General features: G+C 33.6%; 1 protein-coding gene across 2 annotated transcripts in view; it reads right to left on the bottom strand.

Annotated features, from left to right (window-relative positions):
- The window catches only part of ATP8B (ATPase phospholipid transporting 8B), a 49890-nt gene extending 32134 nt beyond the window's left edge, over positions 1–17756 (bottom strand). The window contains exons 1-3 of one of the 2 annotated variants that reach the window (XM_076123776.1): positions 17573–17756; positions 9939–9998; positions 1184–1464 (exon numbers count right to left, since the gene is read on the bottom strand). In XM_076123776.1, the coding sequence (XP_075979891.1) occupies positions 1184–1241 (58 nt within the window). In that variant the 5' untranslated portion in view covers positions 1242–1464; positions 9939–9998; positions 17573–17756. Of the gene's footprint in view, positions 1–1183; positions 1465–6170; positions 6449–9938; positions 9999–17572 lie in introns of those variants that run through there. The other variant, XM_076123777.1, reaches the window with a different exon arrangement.
- Between the last annotated feature and the right edge of the window lie 79 nt (positions 17757–17835).

The following is a 17835-nucleotide window of genomic DNA, read 5'->3' on the forward strand; positions in this document are numbered from 1 at the left end:
TACGACTAGTCATTCTTGGTACTGTAATAAATACTATATTATAGTAATTATTGACGAAGTTCCAGGGTTACTTATTTATTAATCTAATACATGAAAGAATTTACACTTAAATGACAGATATTAACAATTAATAAGAAAATATCTGGAATCCTAAACTATTAGCGTTAGTTAAAATCCAAAAGGACTTGTAGCGAAATGACCTCGTAATAAATTTCATTATGGCATCCATTACTTGTAAGGCCCCATAAACTAATATTTACGGTACACGTACAGCAAAAGCTATGTGAAATTCTCACCATTACAAGTTTTACGCTTCAATTCTATATTGTTATAAAACTTTATGTGCTAAACATTGGTAATTTATGACGTACTTACTAAGGATGCATGCAAACATTAATGTTACATGTCGTGCCAGTAACACGTCAATTTCCACAGATTCATATCAACTCAACACTCACTTTATGTATCCAGATTGACACGAATGGTCAGGAATCAATGAAATTGTGTGGGTATGTAAAATGCGCTGACATGTGACTTAAATTTTTGTCGCTTATAGTTTTGTAAAGTAAGATAGAGAACCAGGTCTACAAACTGTAGATGCAGGCACTATTGAGGACCTATAACATGTAAAAGCTCTAGAGTGCAATTAATGTTCGACTGATTTACTCGATGGGTTTTGGATACATATGTTATGCAGGTTTTAAATATGGTCTTTGGTAATGTTGAGGACCACTACTATAGAAAGGTTTTTTAAAAATCACTTTGTATTCTTACGAATAACACCATAATTATTTACGAATTTGGGGTACATTTTCGGGGGAAATCCATCGATTCTTATATTATTATTTATTTTTAAATTCTTCTAATGCCACCCCATTTAGAATTGAAAGTTATAAGATTGATAAATAGATACTATATTTACATGCTCGTTTCCTTGAGAGTGAACTGTGCTTATTACCTACCTTCCGCGGCAATGTTAAGATGTGATAGGTAAAATTTATTCGCAGCATTTTTTATAGTGTCATGAAATACAATGACTATGATATTTCTAGCTACTTAAGCATTTCTAGAAAAGACATTAAAACAATACACGTGTGCCTGTAATAGGTGTAGCATCATTGGTGAATTTGAGGGCTGAGGACAGGTGTACTGTGGGCGGGGAGGCATTGGGCACAACACTCACCTTGGCCATGTGTTCTCGCCGAGGACTTTCCCATGTCGGCCGCACCATCGACACACATATACACTCACACTTGCGCGCGACACTTAACACACTGTGCGTACTTATACTTATAGGTCGGTATAAAAGAGGCGTACAAAAAGTTAGACGTTATATTATCGAAGGACACTTGAGGGTTAAGCTAGGTCTCCTACGGAGCAGCAGGTGGTAAGGAGGCGTCGAGACAGGCGGAGGGCCGCGCGGCGCGATCGGCATTCTGTGCACCACCACACCACCGCGTCTTCCTGCAACAACCATACACGACATATATCAATTACCAATCATACGCAATATATACAGAAACACCTAAAATAGTACAAAAATATGTTCAGTTAAGAGGAAAACCGGATGGGATTAAGTTATCAGCAATACACGTACATAAAAAATGAAAATCAATATAATATTGTAGGAAAACAATTTAGAAGGGAAAACGTAATACACAAACAACTCTGTATAATAATTATAATATAGTCATTTTGTTCATGTTGCGGAAAACAAAACAGTATTTCCTCAGTACGATGAACTGCTAAAACATTTAAGATATTTAGCGACTTTTGACTAGTGCTTATATAAACTCAACTATTATTTCATTATGCTGCTCTGTTTGTGAACCCAGTCGGATCAATCTAAGCTTACTATAACGAAGCCTTTGTATCGGATGAAAAGGCTTAGCTCTCGCATATACCTGTTACGAATAAACATAGTTACTGTTTATTCTATGCAATTTGTTTTACGTTTACGATATTCCGAATGTTAGGTAACCACAAAACCATAAGATTTTCTTCAAGTAGAAAAATGTATAGCGACTCGAACTATTTTTGAAATATTTAGAGGTACAGTTAAAAACAAATTAAGTAATTGAAACGCGACATAAATAAACTTCTTGATGTAAAGTGTCAACAGCAAAAGATATGTAATTCTTGTAAAATATTTCTTATCACAAGTGCAGAATTGCATTTGACTTTTAGTCATAAGTGATACATAAACTACGTTGTTCGATATTGATCTACCACGATGTATATCGTCCTAGAGACGGACCGCCAACCAATGCTAATTATGTGGCTATTAAACCTCATTGAGGGAATTGAGATGCGCCGCTTGACGCCCGTCACGTGGCGGACATTTTATCATCTATACTTGAACCAATCTAGAACATATTCAATAACAGAAAATATATTTATTGATTGGTTTGCAATGAATAAGTTGCATTCGAACAAAATGTCAAAGTTAGGACCAAAGTTACACGTTAATGGAGGATATTAAACCGGATGGAATCTTCCTGTACTTATTTACAAAAAAATGTGTTCACATATGATTATCTCATTGGGATTTGCAATGTATTTGAATACGAACTATATTTTTTATGGGATACTCATAATTTGTAACAAAATTAGACGTTATTTTAATTGAATTTGATACTGTTTAACAATTAAAGAGATTGACTAAAAGTGACAGAAATAATATAGTAATACAGGTAAGTATTTACGGAAATATAGCATGTATACAATACATAATAATTGTGAATAATGGATACAATGACATTATCCAAGTATTGTGATCTAGATAATGCATGGCTTATAAATATAATTGACTAAATTTCAATTGTTAATACTTTATCAAGTTTAAAGTTTAACCAGATCAATACAAACGCCAAATTTAGAAATTTGAAATGAAATACATAATTTGTTGCTTTTCTCGTTTCAGCTACAATTATTCGCTGGTTTCTATGGCAGCAACTTTTTAAATAATACATTTTTACTATTACACAATTTCGCGTTCCACATATCAACATCTAAATCTGAGCTACAAAGTAATTATAACACACGTAAACTTGTGTAGTATACGTATATAACGTATCCTCGGGGCCCATGTGTAGTGGTGACATCATTTCGCAGGTCAAACCTTGAATAGCCTACTTACTCAACGATTTTATTACGTGACACGTCACACTTATAATAATAAACATGAGTTTGTTTGTTTATTTTAACTTTTAATATTATAAAGAAAGCCTTTGAGATCGGCGGATTATAGCGGCCAGGTGGAAAAAAACGTGATCATCTCAACTAAACAATCACGAAAAATGCGAAGACAACATGGTGTAAAATAAGCATACTATAAATTTATGTTATATTCTAAAAATGGATCAATAATATGCTCAGACAAAATGCTAAGCTGTTGTTTAATAGGTTCCAGCATATTAATATTGTTTATTCATGTGAAGGATTAATAAGTAGAAGGATCTTAAGAGAGAGTGAATACTCAAATGTTAGTATTATTTAGAAACAGCACAGCATAGAAAGTGAAGATATTTAATAAATATATAACAGCACTGATTTTGTTAATAAAAGTAAAATTATTTGCCGTAAACATCTCTTAAATTTACATTTCAATGATTAAAGAAATCACAAGACTTTGCTTTAATAGTATAAAGACCCCTTTTTAAATCTGGGGCAAACATAGAAGTCAAAGAGCTCTAAAGATAAATACAAATATAAACGGTAACAGCCATGACTGGCCCATTTATGAGCGAAGATTATAAATGTCAATACAATACATCAGTATAATAACTGCCAATAAGACGATGCTGAACTTTGGAATCCCCCTACACCTTTATAACGAAAGGTTTCTACTATTATAAGCAGTAGTCGCCATTGCAACTCAATAGGCATAACTCTAAATATTTTTTCTAGTTATTAATAACATTTCTATTATAATGGTATCATACATTGTAATAAAAACCGGAACAAAACGTGCATGCAATGTTTGCAAAGATCCACGTCAACAAAATTATTTAATTAAACGTGTGACAGTTGCGTGTCCCCTATCATAACAGATAGATACGCGGTGATCGTGAAAGTGCAATATTATGACCACATGAAGGAACATGGGTAGTACAGTAATTAAGTTAAAACTACTATTATACTTTATAAAAAAGCTTTACGTTTAAACTAAGTGCTGTCATTCATTTTAGTACTGTAGGATTTTCTAGTATATGATAAGAATTTAATATCCTTTTACTAGATAAAAGCATTTGCTTTCTTGCTTCCCATCAAGATGTCTGACAGAAGTATATGTACGCGACAACTTTGCGACACAATAAATAACAGGCAACTAAGCAATCAAAAACATATTTCTTGCTAATCCTGTTGAAAAATAAATTGCTCCATACCAGCTTTCAGCAGTCTACTACTTCATTTAAAATGTACGAAACCAAGTGATACTAAATATGTGATCACAACACGGTACAACAAACTAATCGCCATTTTAACCGAGCCTGAAATTCAATCAATACCTGCCTATACTTTTAATTACCGGTTTATTGTTTTATCTTTACGTATTTCCGCTATTGCTATTTCATTTGCAGTTTTAGTAAAAAGTGTAGTCCCTTCTTACTTTGCTATTTTCTTTCAGGAATATATTTTTATAGAAAAAGGATCAATGCTTTCCATTTTTCCTCTTTCAAATAACTTCGTTATAAAATTCTACTTTGAGTCATTGAAACTATGCAGCAGAAAGTTGTTCAAGCGAAGAATCAATGTATGACACTCGTAGTGAAGTGTTATCGTTAATTTATTTAGGTCACATAAACACCTGTGCCGTTGTAGTAACATGATTTAGATTTTAGAAGAACGACGTCCGTATACAACAAAGAAGGCGTTACCTTTGTAAATTTTTTACTACGTATAGATATTTCGATGCTAACGATATTTTATGGTTTTCTTTATTGCCTCGTACATATGTACATCATTATAGAGATAGCCCGCTTCGTCAAAACTAGGTCAAAGGGTTTGTCCAAGTTTGTTGTGAGCATCGATGACTCACTTATGCAAAGATTTTCCTTACAATAACAATAATGTCACGTCTTTTCCTGTGCAGTTTTATAGCTACAATATTGTAGATATTTCTGCCCTACTTTACACCATCATTTCATACTTCGGTTCTTCGCCGTTTGCTCATTTCCTGCTGACGTAATACTAAGGGTCTAAAACGGCAATGACTAGCAGCTTTTGCCAATAGGCTCATTCGAATCGTTATTGAGGGAACATTTACTGCATACAACAATCAGACCTAGCTAAAGTGAAGGAGATAGCACACTTTTTATCGTGTCGTATCAAAGATTAAAATCAGTACTGAAATAATGACATCTAATTTGTCATCTACATTTTAGTTACACAATTTTTTTAACATGAAAATCTATCGCAGTCCTTGCCTTTCTTCCAAATTTGAGGGATTCAATTTTTAAAGCAATTAGCGGAAATACTGTCCTCCCTTGCGAAAATACCGAAGCAGAATAACTTTATGTTGTAAAAAGAACTAGAATATCTAACAAATCGTTATCCTTTCAGGAATTTATGTTATAAGAGAACTTAAAATCTAATTTATTTTATATTGTCTTAATGAAAGCTAGAAAGTCGATAAATTAGTAGCCATCCTTGTAAAATTATTTTTTAAACAGAATTTAAATAAACCATTTGGTATGGACGAAAAGGAGAGTACCTACCTATTACTAGAAACTGAATTATATTAAGTGTTCACGAGTCGGATGAAATATAATGTAACAAATCTAGCAACACCAATACAGAAATGCAAAAATGATTTTTTCAATAAACTCCAGGAGTATAATCGAAATAAAATATTTACTGGCGTAGGTATTAAAATGTGTTTCACAAATGGCAATAAAACGATGAACAATAGTATTAAAACTCGTAATAAAATAGAAAGTATCCTCTTGTTTGCATTTTCATCGGATATTGCAATAATCCAAATGGGAATTATGAAAATAATAAAGCTGAAAGCTATGAAAGTCTTCCACGAAACAAACAATATACAGTTTTCCATTAGCATAGTTTTGTTATTGTAAACTTCTTTTTTCGTACATTTTAAGAAATTGTAAAAACTCCACAATTCCAAATCTGTATCCAAATAACACGTGTGATTGTTAAGAACTTACATCATAGATAGGTTTTGCCCAGACGTATCTCAGACAATCCAATGAGACGCTGAGTCCGCGTTATACACGTCACATTCACATTACAAAAATAATCCTCCTTTATTAAAGTTCCAAATGGTATTTACTTAGTAAAACAATATAAGGCACAGCGGTAAAACGCTACTGAAATCCTAACGGTTTTTTTCACGGCTTTATTTATGAAACAATAATGATATTACTGGAGCGCCTGCCAAGCAAGCGTGTGACTCGGAACGGTGAACGAAACGCACTGTTTTGATAGTGTATTTTAGCGTACGTAACAGCAAACCTCAAGGTGATTTGGAGCTCTACCAAAGCTCGCGTACGACGCTACTTCCATTGAATTGTTTGTTCATTTTTACGTCCAATGCCGTTTTTGTTATGGAGCGCTTTAGCGGGGGCAGGGTGGCTAGCGCGATCGACGCCTTCACTTTTAACATTTCGTTCGCTCGGCCCGCATCCTACTATTGAAACTTTAAAGCGAATCAGAATAAATAACTAAGATATAAAAAGTTGAAATCCTTAGCTTACTTTCTACTATGTACTTTTATTAAATGTCATCTTTATAAAAACGAATATTTGATAACCACAGACCGACTTAGAGATTTTTCTGGAATTCAGATTGTTCACGCGACGTTGCGAATTGTCCTGAACATGATGTTCATGTTTGCTACGTTTAGAAGACTAGAATTTACTGGGCGGTCATAATAAGATCTAAAGTCACTAAATGCCATTAATAATTATTAATGGCATTTAGTTGTAAGTTGACTTTTGCTTATATTATAATATAAGCAAAAGTCAACTTTCATCGTATTTATGTTACAAGCTCTACCTCCTACCCTCTCTTTAGTCTTCATGCGGTGTATGGGCGTCTGATTGCGAGCTATTGTTTTAATAACAACATTAGTGATAAAATAAAGGAACAATAGGGAGCTATGTTAAGTATTGTATTTTAAATGTTTACCTATTATATCAAGACTTAAACGAAATACTGCGGACGAGGCCTTTTGTAAGCTCTACAAGTGAAGTTAAACGCATTATGTATTGTAGTAAAAGCCTATTTACCGAAATAAATGTATTTAAAACACTACGCCTTAAAATTGTTTCCTAAAAGATACTCAAAATGATCATAATTAATTTAACACGTATAAAGACTTGACTATTTGACTCTAATAACCAGGCTTATTTCTGGCAGTAGTATTTCTGGACCTAGTCAAAGAGTTAAAATGAACTTGTTTCAAATTGGTCGAACTAATTCAATGTTTAATTAGTCGACTTAAGGAAAATGGAAACAATATACCGAATATATGAACCCTTATGGTTTTAGATTAAGTAGGGTTTAAGGTGCCTCAACAAGAACTTCCAGCTTAAGTCGAGTCATAAAAAAACATATAATTATTCTTGTACAGTATGCTGCAAGCTCTTTCAAGAATTTAATAAGCTTATAAATCAATAAGATTTATTGATCATCCACAGACCACAAAAAGCAGTCATTGATGCAAAGAAAAAAATAGGCTAACATAGGTATTCATGTTTTTTAATAATATTACGCTGAGAATTATAAATAAATGTATGAATAATCAGTGAAAGCAGTCACGCACAGTTGGCAGCACTCCAGTTTAATAGATTTTTTACATCAATGTTCTGGACTAATGAATTAAAACTTATACGAGGACTGGACACTGATACCATAATGCTAAAATATACTACAATGACTAAGCTTCGTACTAATTTGTAGCTACGATTATACAAAGACTCATTCATACTAATTACATATCGAAATTTCGATACTATGATAATAGAATAAAGAACCTTTGCAATGCAGTAAATGTGTGGGTATGCTTTACATGGATGTACTTATATGGGGTTATTGAAAACATTTGAATTTGTGTTGAAAATGAACAACATGCTATAAACGAAACATAAAATAATCTTCCATAGTTTTAATCAAATTCATATATTTACCTTTAGGAAATTTACATTATCCTGAAACCTCTCTAACCTTTACAAAACCAAGCCGCGTGTAACATTTGATGCTTATATAAAACAAACTACATACTTCTATAGAATACATACAAGATACAACACATTATTGAAAGTCTGATTTAATAATTAACAAAAACTAGCTTGCTAATTAGGACTTGATAATGTTTTTACTTTGTGTAATTAAAGTAGGTACTCTTACTTTTTCTCTAATCGACATTAATTCACACATTGTTGCGTGAGTAAAACTGATTATATTATAGCAAACATTTCAAACAAACTGACATCAAGTCATAATAAAAGCGAACCAATAGATCAAACCGTTAATGTCAACGTATACACATACAATAAATATATATTATCCCGTTAACAGAATCAAATTAGGCCGGCGGGGTAAGTAAACAGGCCCACCCCATAAACAATAGATAAACCTTTGACAACGAGCCTTGTTGCCGACAAAGAAGAACTAGTTTGGCCTGAAACGTGGTGTTTCCGCGTTCTACTTTCAGGAACATTAAAGCTTAGTCCCGATCGTGATTGAGCAAGGCGTGGCATCTATCACGCGGTCACTCACTGCCAATATAGACCTGACTACGTAATCGATTAACTGATAGGGTAAAATTGTGTTTGATCACATCCCTCACGTAATCAGCTGATAGTCATCCGGACATTTATTGCACATTATATTTATTAATGGATTAATTATTTAATACTGCGGTCAGAGGGTATAGTCGAATGTCCATATTATTATCATTATACATTATCTCTGTTAATAACATATATTCACATCTGTTACCGTGATTACAGTCATGAGATTTCTGTCGTGGCTATTAACTAGAAAAGTAATGGCTTGAAGTTAACTTCCATTGTAGTGATGATTCCTATGATTTCGTGTACAAATGTAGGACAATTTTTATATGTAGGACGATGAATAAATTAAACAAAGAAATAATTTAAAATACAATACGTCCTTAAAAACTGTAACAACGAGTACGATGAAGTATTAATAAGTAATTTATTGATCTACACGTAACAGTATGTTGTTTCTCAAGAACTTTGAGAACTGCCTAACCAGTGACTAATCTAATAATTTATTAAGACAATTTGATTTGTACATATGACAACCGTGAAACAAACAATATCTAACAATTATATACTTGCACGTCATTCCAACATATTATATTTTTCAAAGTGACATTTTACTACAAACGTCTGTGAGTAATATAGTCGTACGACTCCTAGCATGATTGTACCTTTTTAATTTGCTTGCATTCATTTATGTTAATAACAATGGAATGTAGATTTTTTCTATGCGGCGACAATAATGTTTTAATTAAACGAAAAAAAAATGTATCCATTTTTGCAGACATCAGCGCGTGACGAGTGACGACCGCACCTTCCAAACAACGGCCTTCAAAGACAATACACCCTTCTTCCGCATTTAGGCCGCGTTTGGCGAAAACTAAGCCAAATCATCCATCAACGTTGTTGACGGTTACAACAATGGTCACTTGCTTCTTCGCGACACATCTATATTTACAGGGACAATACGCAAACTCGAGGCCCAACTTTCTTAGCTAATATTGTTTTTACGACAACAGCGACGCGACAGCTGGTCATAATCCATCCATCTTAAGGACAAAACTGAACAATTTACAAGGGTTATGACAGCAATTTTGCGAAAAACATTTTAACAACAACTTAAAACTGTGCAACTGCTACAAAGTTTATCAATAGTAGAGATAAAACAACAAAACGATAACTCACCTGAAGCCGAAATAGCAACACGTCCTACAGACTGTGAGCCATTACTACCATGGCGATTACCTGTTAACAAAAGTAAACCATTATCATTTGAGAAAATTGTTATTCACGTTATGCGTGACCACTTATATCATTATTATATATTTTTGATCAGACTTTATTTCTTTTAAATAATCGTACATACCTATAACATGAAACTTATATGAACGTAACTTTTTTTGGAACTAATTCATTAGAGTAGGATGTTTAAAACTAATTACTTAATTACAAGGGTAACGACAAATTTAAACTAATGTGTAGTTTTTGAAATGGTTATTTAGACATTATACCTGAAGTGATATAGCTCACTATTTATCTTTATACTGAGTCATAATATAAATGTGATATAAACAACAAGAATGCACCGATTTAGTCATAACATTTTCAATTTGATAAAGAAACGTCATTTACTTAGAATACCAATCAGTTTTCTATTCACTTTGACCAGTGAGCTGACGAGATTAAAATTGGGTATTTCCGTGTCATCCTGGGGTGTAACTGATTAAATTATATTACCTTAAGTTGGGTATTCCACTCAAGTTATTTACACAATTCGTTTCAGTTATTTACAAATACTGTAAAATTGTATTGCTGGTAAGTAGAACTTGATAAGCTCATAGTCCTAGTAGGAGTAAGATCTTCACTCGAGGATACTCAACAGATAATATAAAATCGAGGTACTATGTAATGTAATCAATCATGTAAGGCGCAAGCAATTATAGATTACGACTGAGCACACTAATGCCTTTGAATAATTATACCACCATCTTATGATGATACGATATCTTATACTTATATAATATGTTGTATTAATATAAGGAACCCGTTATGCTAGGAATACGAGGAAAATGTACACAAAACTTTAACGTATTGCGCTAGATTTACAGCGCTAGTGCAACTTTATACAGTAGCTTGTACATACGGGTGCCTCTCTTGAATACATAATCATTACTGCAGGCTTGTACGTTTTCGTTTAAACAAAACTTTTATTTGCATAAGAAGCATTTTCATTTATTTACCCTGGACCATCTTTCATTTACCCATTATTAATTTTAAATAGCGTTACCAATATATTATATGTTTATAAGCTAGGTAAATTACACATTTTGGTTCTCGTAAAAAACAGGATAATATAACATTTTATACAGGAAACTTTTCATATAGGACAAAATTGAACGGTACAAAGACCTCAAAAACATATAGTATAAAAGGTAAGAAGGTTCGGTGGACTTTATAAATCTTAGTAAGTAAGTACGTATCATACACACTGACTATTAAATCGTTCATGTAGCTTGCTATTGTTGCAGAAGAAGAAAGCATACGTTTAATGCATAGGCGGGAAGTTACCAATTCGTACATATTTTAATTTTTAAGCAGATTTTTTTATCAGATAAGCATCTATTACGAACTTAAAACTTTGCTGTCATAAGTAAATCTGGGTTATCCCAATAATTATATTTGAAAAGAGATGTTTCTTTGCTTCACTTATTTACTTAAACGCAACGAAGAAGGTATGCCACCTACATTTATAGAACTTCAAAATACACTTACTTCAATCGATCATTTCTTTGACAAGTTACTAAAGTTAAGATACATATCAGAATGTCAAGGTTCAAATGATTACCCTTACATACCTTCGAGTATTATATCGAAAGTAATTGAGTTGTTTAACAAACTGACTCACCTATAGATGATATCGAATCTAACTTTGACTGGACTGTTTTGTTGAAAGATTTTAATCTTCATCGCAAACAAAGACCATGAATATGAGGGCTTGAAAACGAATATTGGATTTTTTTAAATCTTTCCCGGCTGATAGAAAATAGGTAAATCGAATCCTGCACAGAATAGGTAGATTGTAAAAACAGCTAAATACCAGTCAAAACAGTTATAAACTCATTAATTATTATCTTAGCATTAGGTTGTTAATCCAGATGCAGGCTCACATGTAGGTATGAGATGATTAGACGTAACTACAATCTACATAGTTATTTATGTAATATAAACATACCTTAGCGTTTGCAGCATTAGCGGGGATTAAAATATCTGTATCATATTTATATGAGTGTTATCTATTGAGATGATGACGCTAACGAGTTGTGTCATAAAATATCAACGGTATTTTCCTATTTCTACTAAAATAACAAACTTCCTGCATTATACTCTAACATGCTATGAAAACCTTTAACGTATGTTACGAACATAATACATTAGGAAATACCATGCTATTATGTACCATTAAAGAACCCGTAAGCTACTTTACCGAGATTAAATGGGGACTAATGTGGTATCTATCAGAATATTGCTAGCTGAAAAGGAGGCCAGTCTTCAATGGGAACCTTGGGGAGCGATTCACTCGGACAACCCTGCTATGACAAGAGATTAGGGTGGGCACGGGCGTGGTGGGCGCACCGCGAAATGTCGCGCCATTTCACCGCCTGGTGACGTCATGGACCACGCCTGACATTTTCGGATAAAGCAACAAAGCAGCCCTACCTATCTTCGTCGCTGATAACCGAAAAGCTTAATAGCTTTCAGAGCTTTTGCGAATTATTCGCTCCGCATGCTCGCACTTCTGCCGCGGTGCCTTACCTTGACATTTTAGTGTGTGTATTAGACTAGCTACAGGCACTCCGTTTGAATCCGGTCCGATAACAATGTAATGGAACCGGAACAGTAAATTAGTATTTAATAGAGAAGCGGTAATGTTATTTTATTGTACTAATTGTGTCGTCCCTGCACCATGTGACTATAGAGCCGACCACAAATAACTTTGATTAATTAATAACTATTAGTTCTTAAATTACTTCTATGCTCATAAGACAACTTTTATTGACGAACTACTTTACTTACAACATTTAATTGATAGTTTTGAACTGGTTAAGACAAACGACAATCGTGTACTTGTAGAGAAGGTTATAGGGTAATAGTATGGGTTCGGAAGGCAGTCACCTTAATAGACCAACACCTCCTGCTGATTTACCTACATAATACGAAGAATGGAAAACTCTAAAATTATGAGAGGCTGGATGAAACTTATTTGAGTAAATTTTCACATGATATCCGATTCCATAGTTTCATAGTCACGATAAATATTCTTCATGGTGTTAAACTATCGTACTGGACAAGAATAAACTGTTCATTAGCACACCCATCACGTCAGAAACCTTTTAAGCCGTATAAACTTCGCCGGAATGACGATGGACTAAACGGTAATGACACCTGGCAGCAACCGGCCAATCATTTTAACCCCTCCCTGACTTTCCTTTCACGAAATGACTGTAGTAATTAAGAAAGGTTTAACATCTAAATAATAATAATCAGAATAGCAATCAGAATAGATGAAAACTAGAACTGAACAAAAATGTAGTTGCTATTCTCTTTTATATTTTTGTTGAAAGAGTACCTTCGTTATTCGACAAACACTTTATAGTATCTATTGTAAAAGTATTACCACAATTACCCAAAGCTAGTAATTAGTAGACAAAATGACGTTAATGCAATTCAATATAGGAAAGTTACGCATATAATAATACAAGAAGCCGCCCGCGACTGCGTGGAAAACTTTCCCGTGTAAATCCCGATCCCTCGGGAACTCCGGGATAAAAAGTAGCTTATGTGTTCTTCTGGGTCTTCAGCTACCTATATACCAAATATCATCGTAATCGGTTCAGAAGTATTTGCGTGAAAGAGTAACAAACATCATTCGCATGTATAATATTAGTAGGATATAGTAGGAAGTAGCATAGTAAGATGACCACGGCTCGTCATGGATAGATAGGAATCCTTTTTGGAAGAACAGTGTAAGTTAACGTGGTCACCTCGAGGCTAGAATCGTAGCGTCACTTATGTTGGGCTCGAATCCCGCCCGTGACAAATATTTGTGTGATGAGCACGAGTAGCTGTCTTGAGCTTGGTTGTCAAATTATCTATAAGTATGTATTTTGAAGTATATTTAATATTTATCAATGATCTGGCTACCATAGAACAAGCTCAGATTAATTCCGAATCAGATGACCGCGTGTTTCCTGATATTAATTTATTTATAAAACTATGTAACTGTAAAAAACATTGTATGATAGTTCACCACACGGCCGCACGGATAAGTAGATTACTCAGACCCTTAAGTAAAATCAGACTTTAATGTAACTTATGTGTATCAAATCTTGTCATAAGGGATATTAGTTGGAAAGATTGCGTGCAAACTTTTAATACACTTCATACCAGACATGGGTCAATAAACTATGATGGGTAAGCTGCTACTGACCTTTCGTATGTCAGCCAAGCTACTAAAGCTATTGCACTGGCAGACTCGGTTATAAACATAGATTTACTTTAGATGAATCATACATTTCTCATCAATAAATTATGTATCTCTAAATGACACATACATCTACTAAATTATTTACTGTATGCTGAAGATACGATCCAAATCTGTGAATCCAAATCTAATGAATTTATCATACAAAGTCTGTTTAGAATGAATAAATAAGGACTTTTAGAACATGTATGTCATTGTATGTATATTAAATAGCCTTATGTTATTGTTTTTACAACTTTTTTTTTAACTCCCGCACTAAGAATTTCTCTTGTGTCGCGAGGACTTTTACAACTAGACCCCAAACAAGTATTTATGGATCGCACAGACGATTGTTCCGAGTGGGAAGCGAACCCACGACCTCTCGACGCAATGGTAGTGGCTAGACTTTAACCACTGCGCCACGGGGTCAAATAAAAACATATATAAGCATACAAATATATAGGTTACGGTCTCAAGGAGAAGTAGAACCGTAAAGACAAATGCAACGAATCCTCATTATGAACAGAGTCTGTGATCCAGTCATTACGGCTTCGATCACTGAGGCTATGAGTTACTATGGTTGCTCGTTCGACTACAACTTCGATGGACTATCTACTGACATATCAATTCGTATAGATAACTGAGTAAAGTATGAATGTTGAGGGTATAACTACAAACATGTGTCGTGTCAATAATATTACTCATTTATTACGTGTCTCTAAAATCAACATACGTATGGAGATCTCGCAACAAACTAAACTGGCTCAGCTTAGCCAGATCGGATATGTGGACACATGCTTTCCGGTCCGGCAGAATGGGAGCTGTTTTAATTGCTTCTCTGACGCCCGGGTCAAACCGAACCATTGCTGATTACTGACCTCAAATACAAAAGTTAGAAAGAAACCAAAACAAAATTAGCTAACAGGACTTTAGCTTCGACCATTTCTGTCGTTTATAGCAACGTCTAACAAAAGTTAACGATTTTCCTATATTTTATGAGTATAAAATTGTACAATATTGAAACTGTGGTTCTACAACAGGAAAACCATTTTTTTATACATAATACAGCCCAGAACAGAATGATTTATAACAACGGTAACTCTAAACAACATTTTTATATGAAAAATACTTGCAAAACAATTTGGGTCCCTGTTATTTCCTATTCAATGCGAAAACAGAATTTGTATGACGAAAAATGCCAAAGGAAAACAACACGGAGGGTGTTGGAAAATCGTTTTGTTGCGAAAAGAAAGTTCAAGGTGGCGCGGCGACATTTGTTCGATTTATGAATATTTGAAGCAGTTAATTGATCGAGGACGTGAGAGAGTCAGCAGCCGACACCACGGTGCCACGGCCGCGGCGCGGTCACACTGCCTTGCCAGTATTGGAGACGTAGTAGGAACCTTAGTAATGAGTTCTACAATATCGTGTGCAATAATTACCTTTGTAATTATGACAACGCTATGTGCATTCTGCAGCTAGTTCTTACGCAAACGCTGTGATCACTAACGTAATTTAATGACATAGATAAATCCGATTTTATTAGAATAAGAACTTAACATATAACTATGCCCCTTCATACACATTTCACCAACAGCACTTAAAGTTTAAAGGGCATCCCTGTATCCTTGCAGTCTAAAATTTATGGTATCAGTATGTGATAATAATTGGGAATTTTTGTAATTTCCGATTTTTTCTTTCTTTCTTTCTTATCTCAGAGGCCATTACCACCTTCGTGATAAGAACATTTAGACTAACGTGAGCTAAAGATTCACATAACTTTTTGAATGGTTGAGAGAAAGATATTTGTAGTAATAGATAACAAATAAACACTACAATATCATACTCTAAGGTAGGAGTAGAAGAACAAAAACTTTATAAACATTGAGTGTAAAATCGTTATCACTTTTTAGTCTTACAGCATTGTGCCTTTACTGTGTAGGTTGGGCAATACCCGTATTTCAGAAAAACCAACTACAAATAGTTGTTTACCACAGATGGGAATGAAATTTAAGTAAATACTTATCCTTTAAACTTAGAATTTTCTGATAGTTTTGTATACAGGCATGGGTAATAATAATTCAAATTGTCCAAAATATTCAGATACATTAGATTATGGATTTAGATGTTCGGCTAGATTAGATTTGATGGCAGATATGGTTGCATAATCAATTGTTTCTGATTTAGATAGGGACATTTATAGCTAAATAATTACAAATTGCTGGTATCTAACAGTTTTAGTTATAGATATGGAGCTCAGCAAAATCCCTACTTCTCACGAGAGACATGTGTGTAATCATGATGCAATAGAGTGTTTGTTCAAATAAATGTTCTTTACAAATTATTAAGTCCTTAAGTATTATTATTGTACAGGAAAACTCTTACCTACAAGATTAATAACACTACAAATTCCATTTTATCAATTAATTACAAAGTTCCTAGTAAAATGTATGGATGTGAATGCAGCAAAGGAAGTATATAAGGATCATAGCAAGTGACATTCTCTGGTCTCTGTATGTATGTTTCCAGTAAAACAAGCAAATTTTAAATACTGTTGCTAGGAATGAGTCAGAGCTGGTTGCTTTGACTGAATATAAGATCAATCCTAGTAGTTATAAGGTACTTAAAAAAGATATATAATAATAAAAGTTCGTACCAAAAATCAAGTGTTCATAGTTTGTGAATAAAACAAATTAAAGACCTTATTAACATTCCTAAATATCTGTGCTATTTAGTATAAAATAACCCCGTGTGTTAATAAGGAGTTTATGATAAACTAAAGAATGAATCATTCTGAACATCTACAGGAAGCTGCAACAAATACAACCTAAATTTAAAATACCTACAGTTAAATGTTTGTATCAATCACTCCAACTCATACCTATAATTTTAGCAAAACACGAGTAAAAGAAAAACTAGTAAAAGAGGAGAAGAGTGATTTGACAGAATTGTATTTTTATAAAATACATATGAATTAATTGGGTATTGAACTGCAAGAATCTTATAAGTAATAGAATTCAAATACGTAAGTCGAGAAGGAAATATTATTATTTATAGAGTTGTTATTATTTACATCTAACTCCATTCTTAGTAAGGTAGTTGAACATTCCATTCTGAAGACTTGAACTATATTTTTCTGGGATATTGTGCAGTTATAATAAGCGAATTGCAAAATTGTTGAAGAAGACCCTGGTAATTTGAATTCTTATAATGTTTCAAAGTGAAAGTATCAAAGCAAAAGTTGACATCATTCAGCGAAATAACCAACATAAAGTGAAATATTACAGACAATACTTACATGCGACTGGTCCTAATTACTCTCCAAATACCTTCGCTTTTCACACTTCACACAATACAATGAAAAGTTAATCTAACTCGATTCGAATTCGTACTTTATTATACAAAAAAGACGTAACGAAATTCACCGCAAATCAGAATTCCGACGACCGACCAAACCGAACTAAATAAAGTAGGTAAAGTAATTCTGTTTAATCTATGCAAAGTACTATCACAAATAATTACAAAGTTACCAGTTTAATATTATAATTTACCTTTTGACTG

Source organism: Anticarsia gemmatalis, chromosome 15 (genome assembly GCF_050436995.1).
Source record: "Anticarsia gemmatalis isolate Benzon Research Colony breed Stoneville strain chromosome 15, ilAntGemm2 primary, whole genome shotgun sequence".
NCBI lineage: Eukaryota > Metazoa > Arthropoda > Insecta > Lepidoptera > Erebidae > Anticarsia > Anticarsia gemmatalis.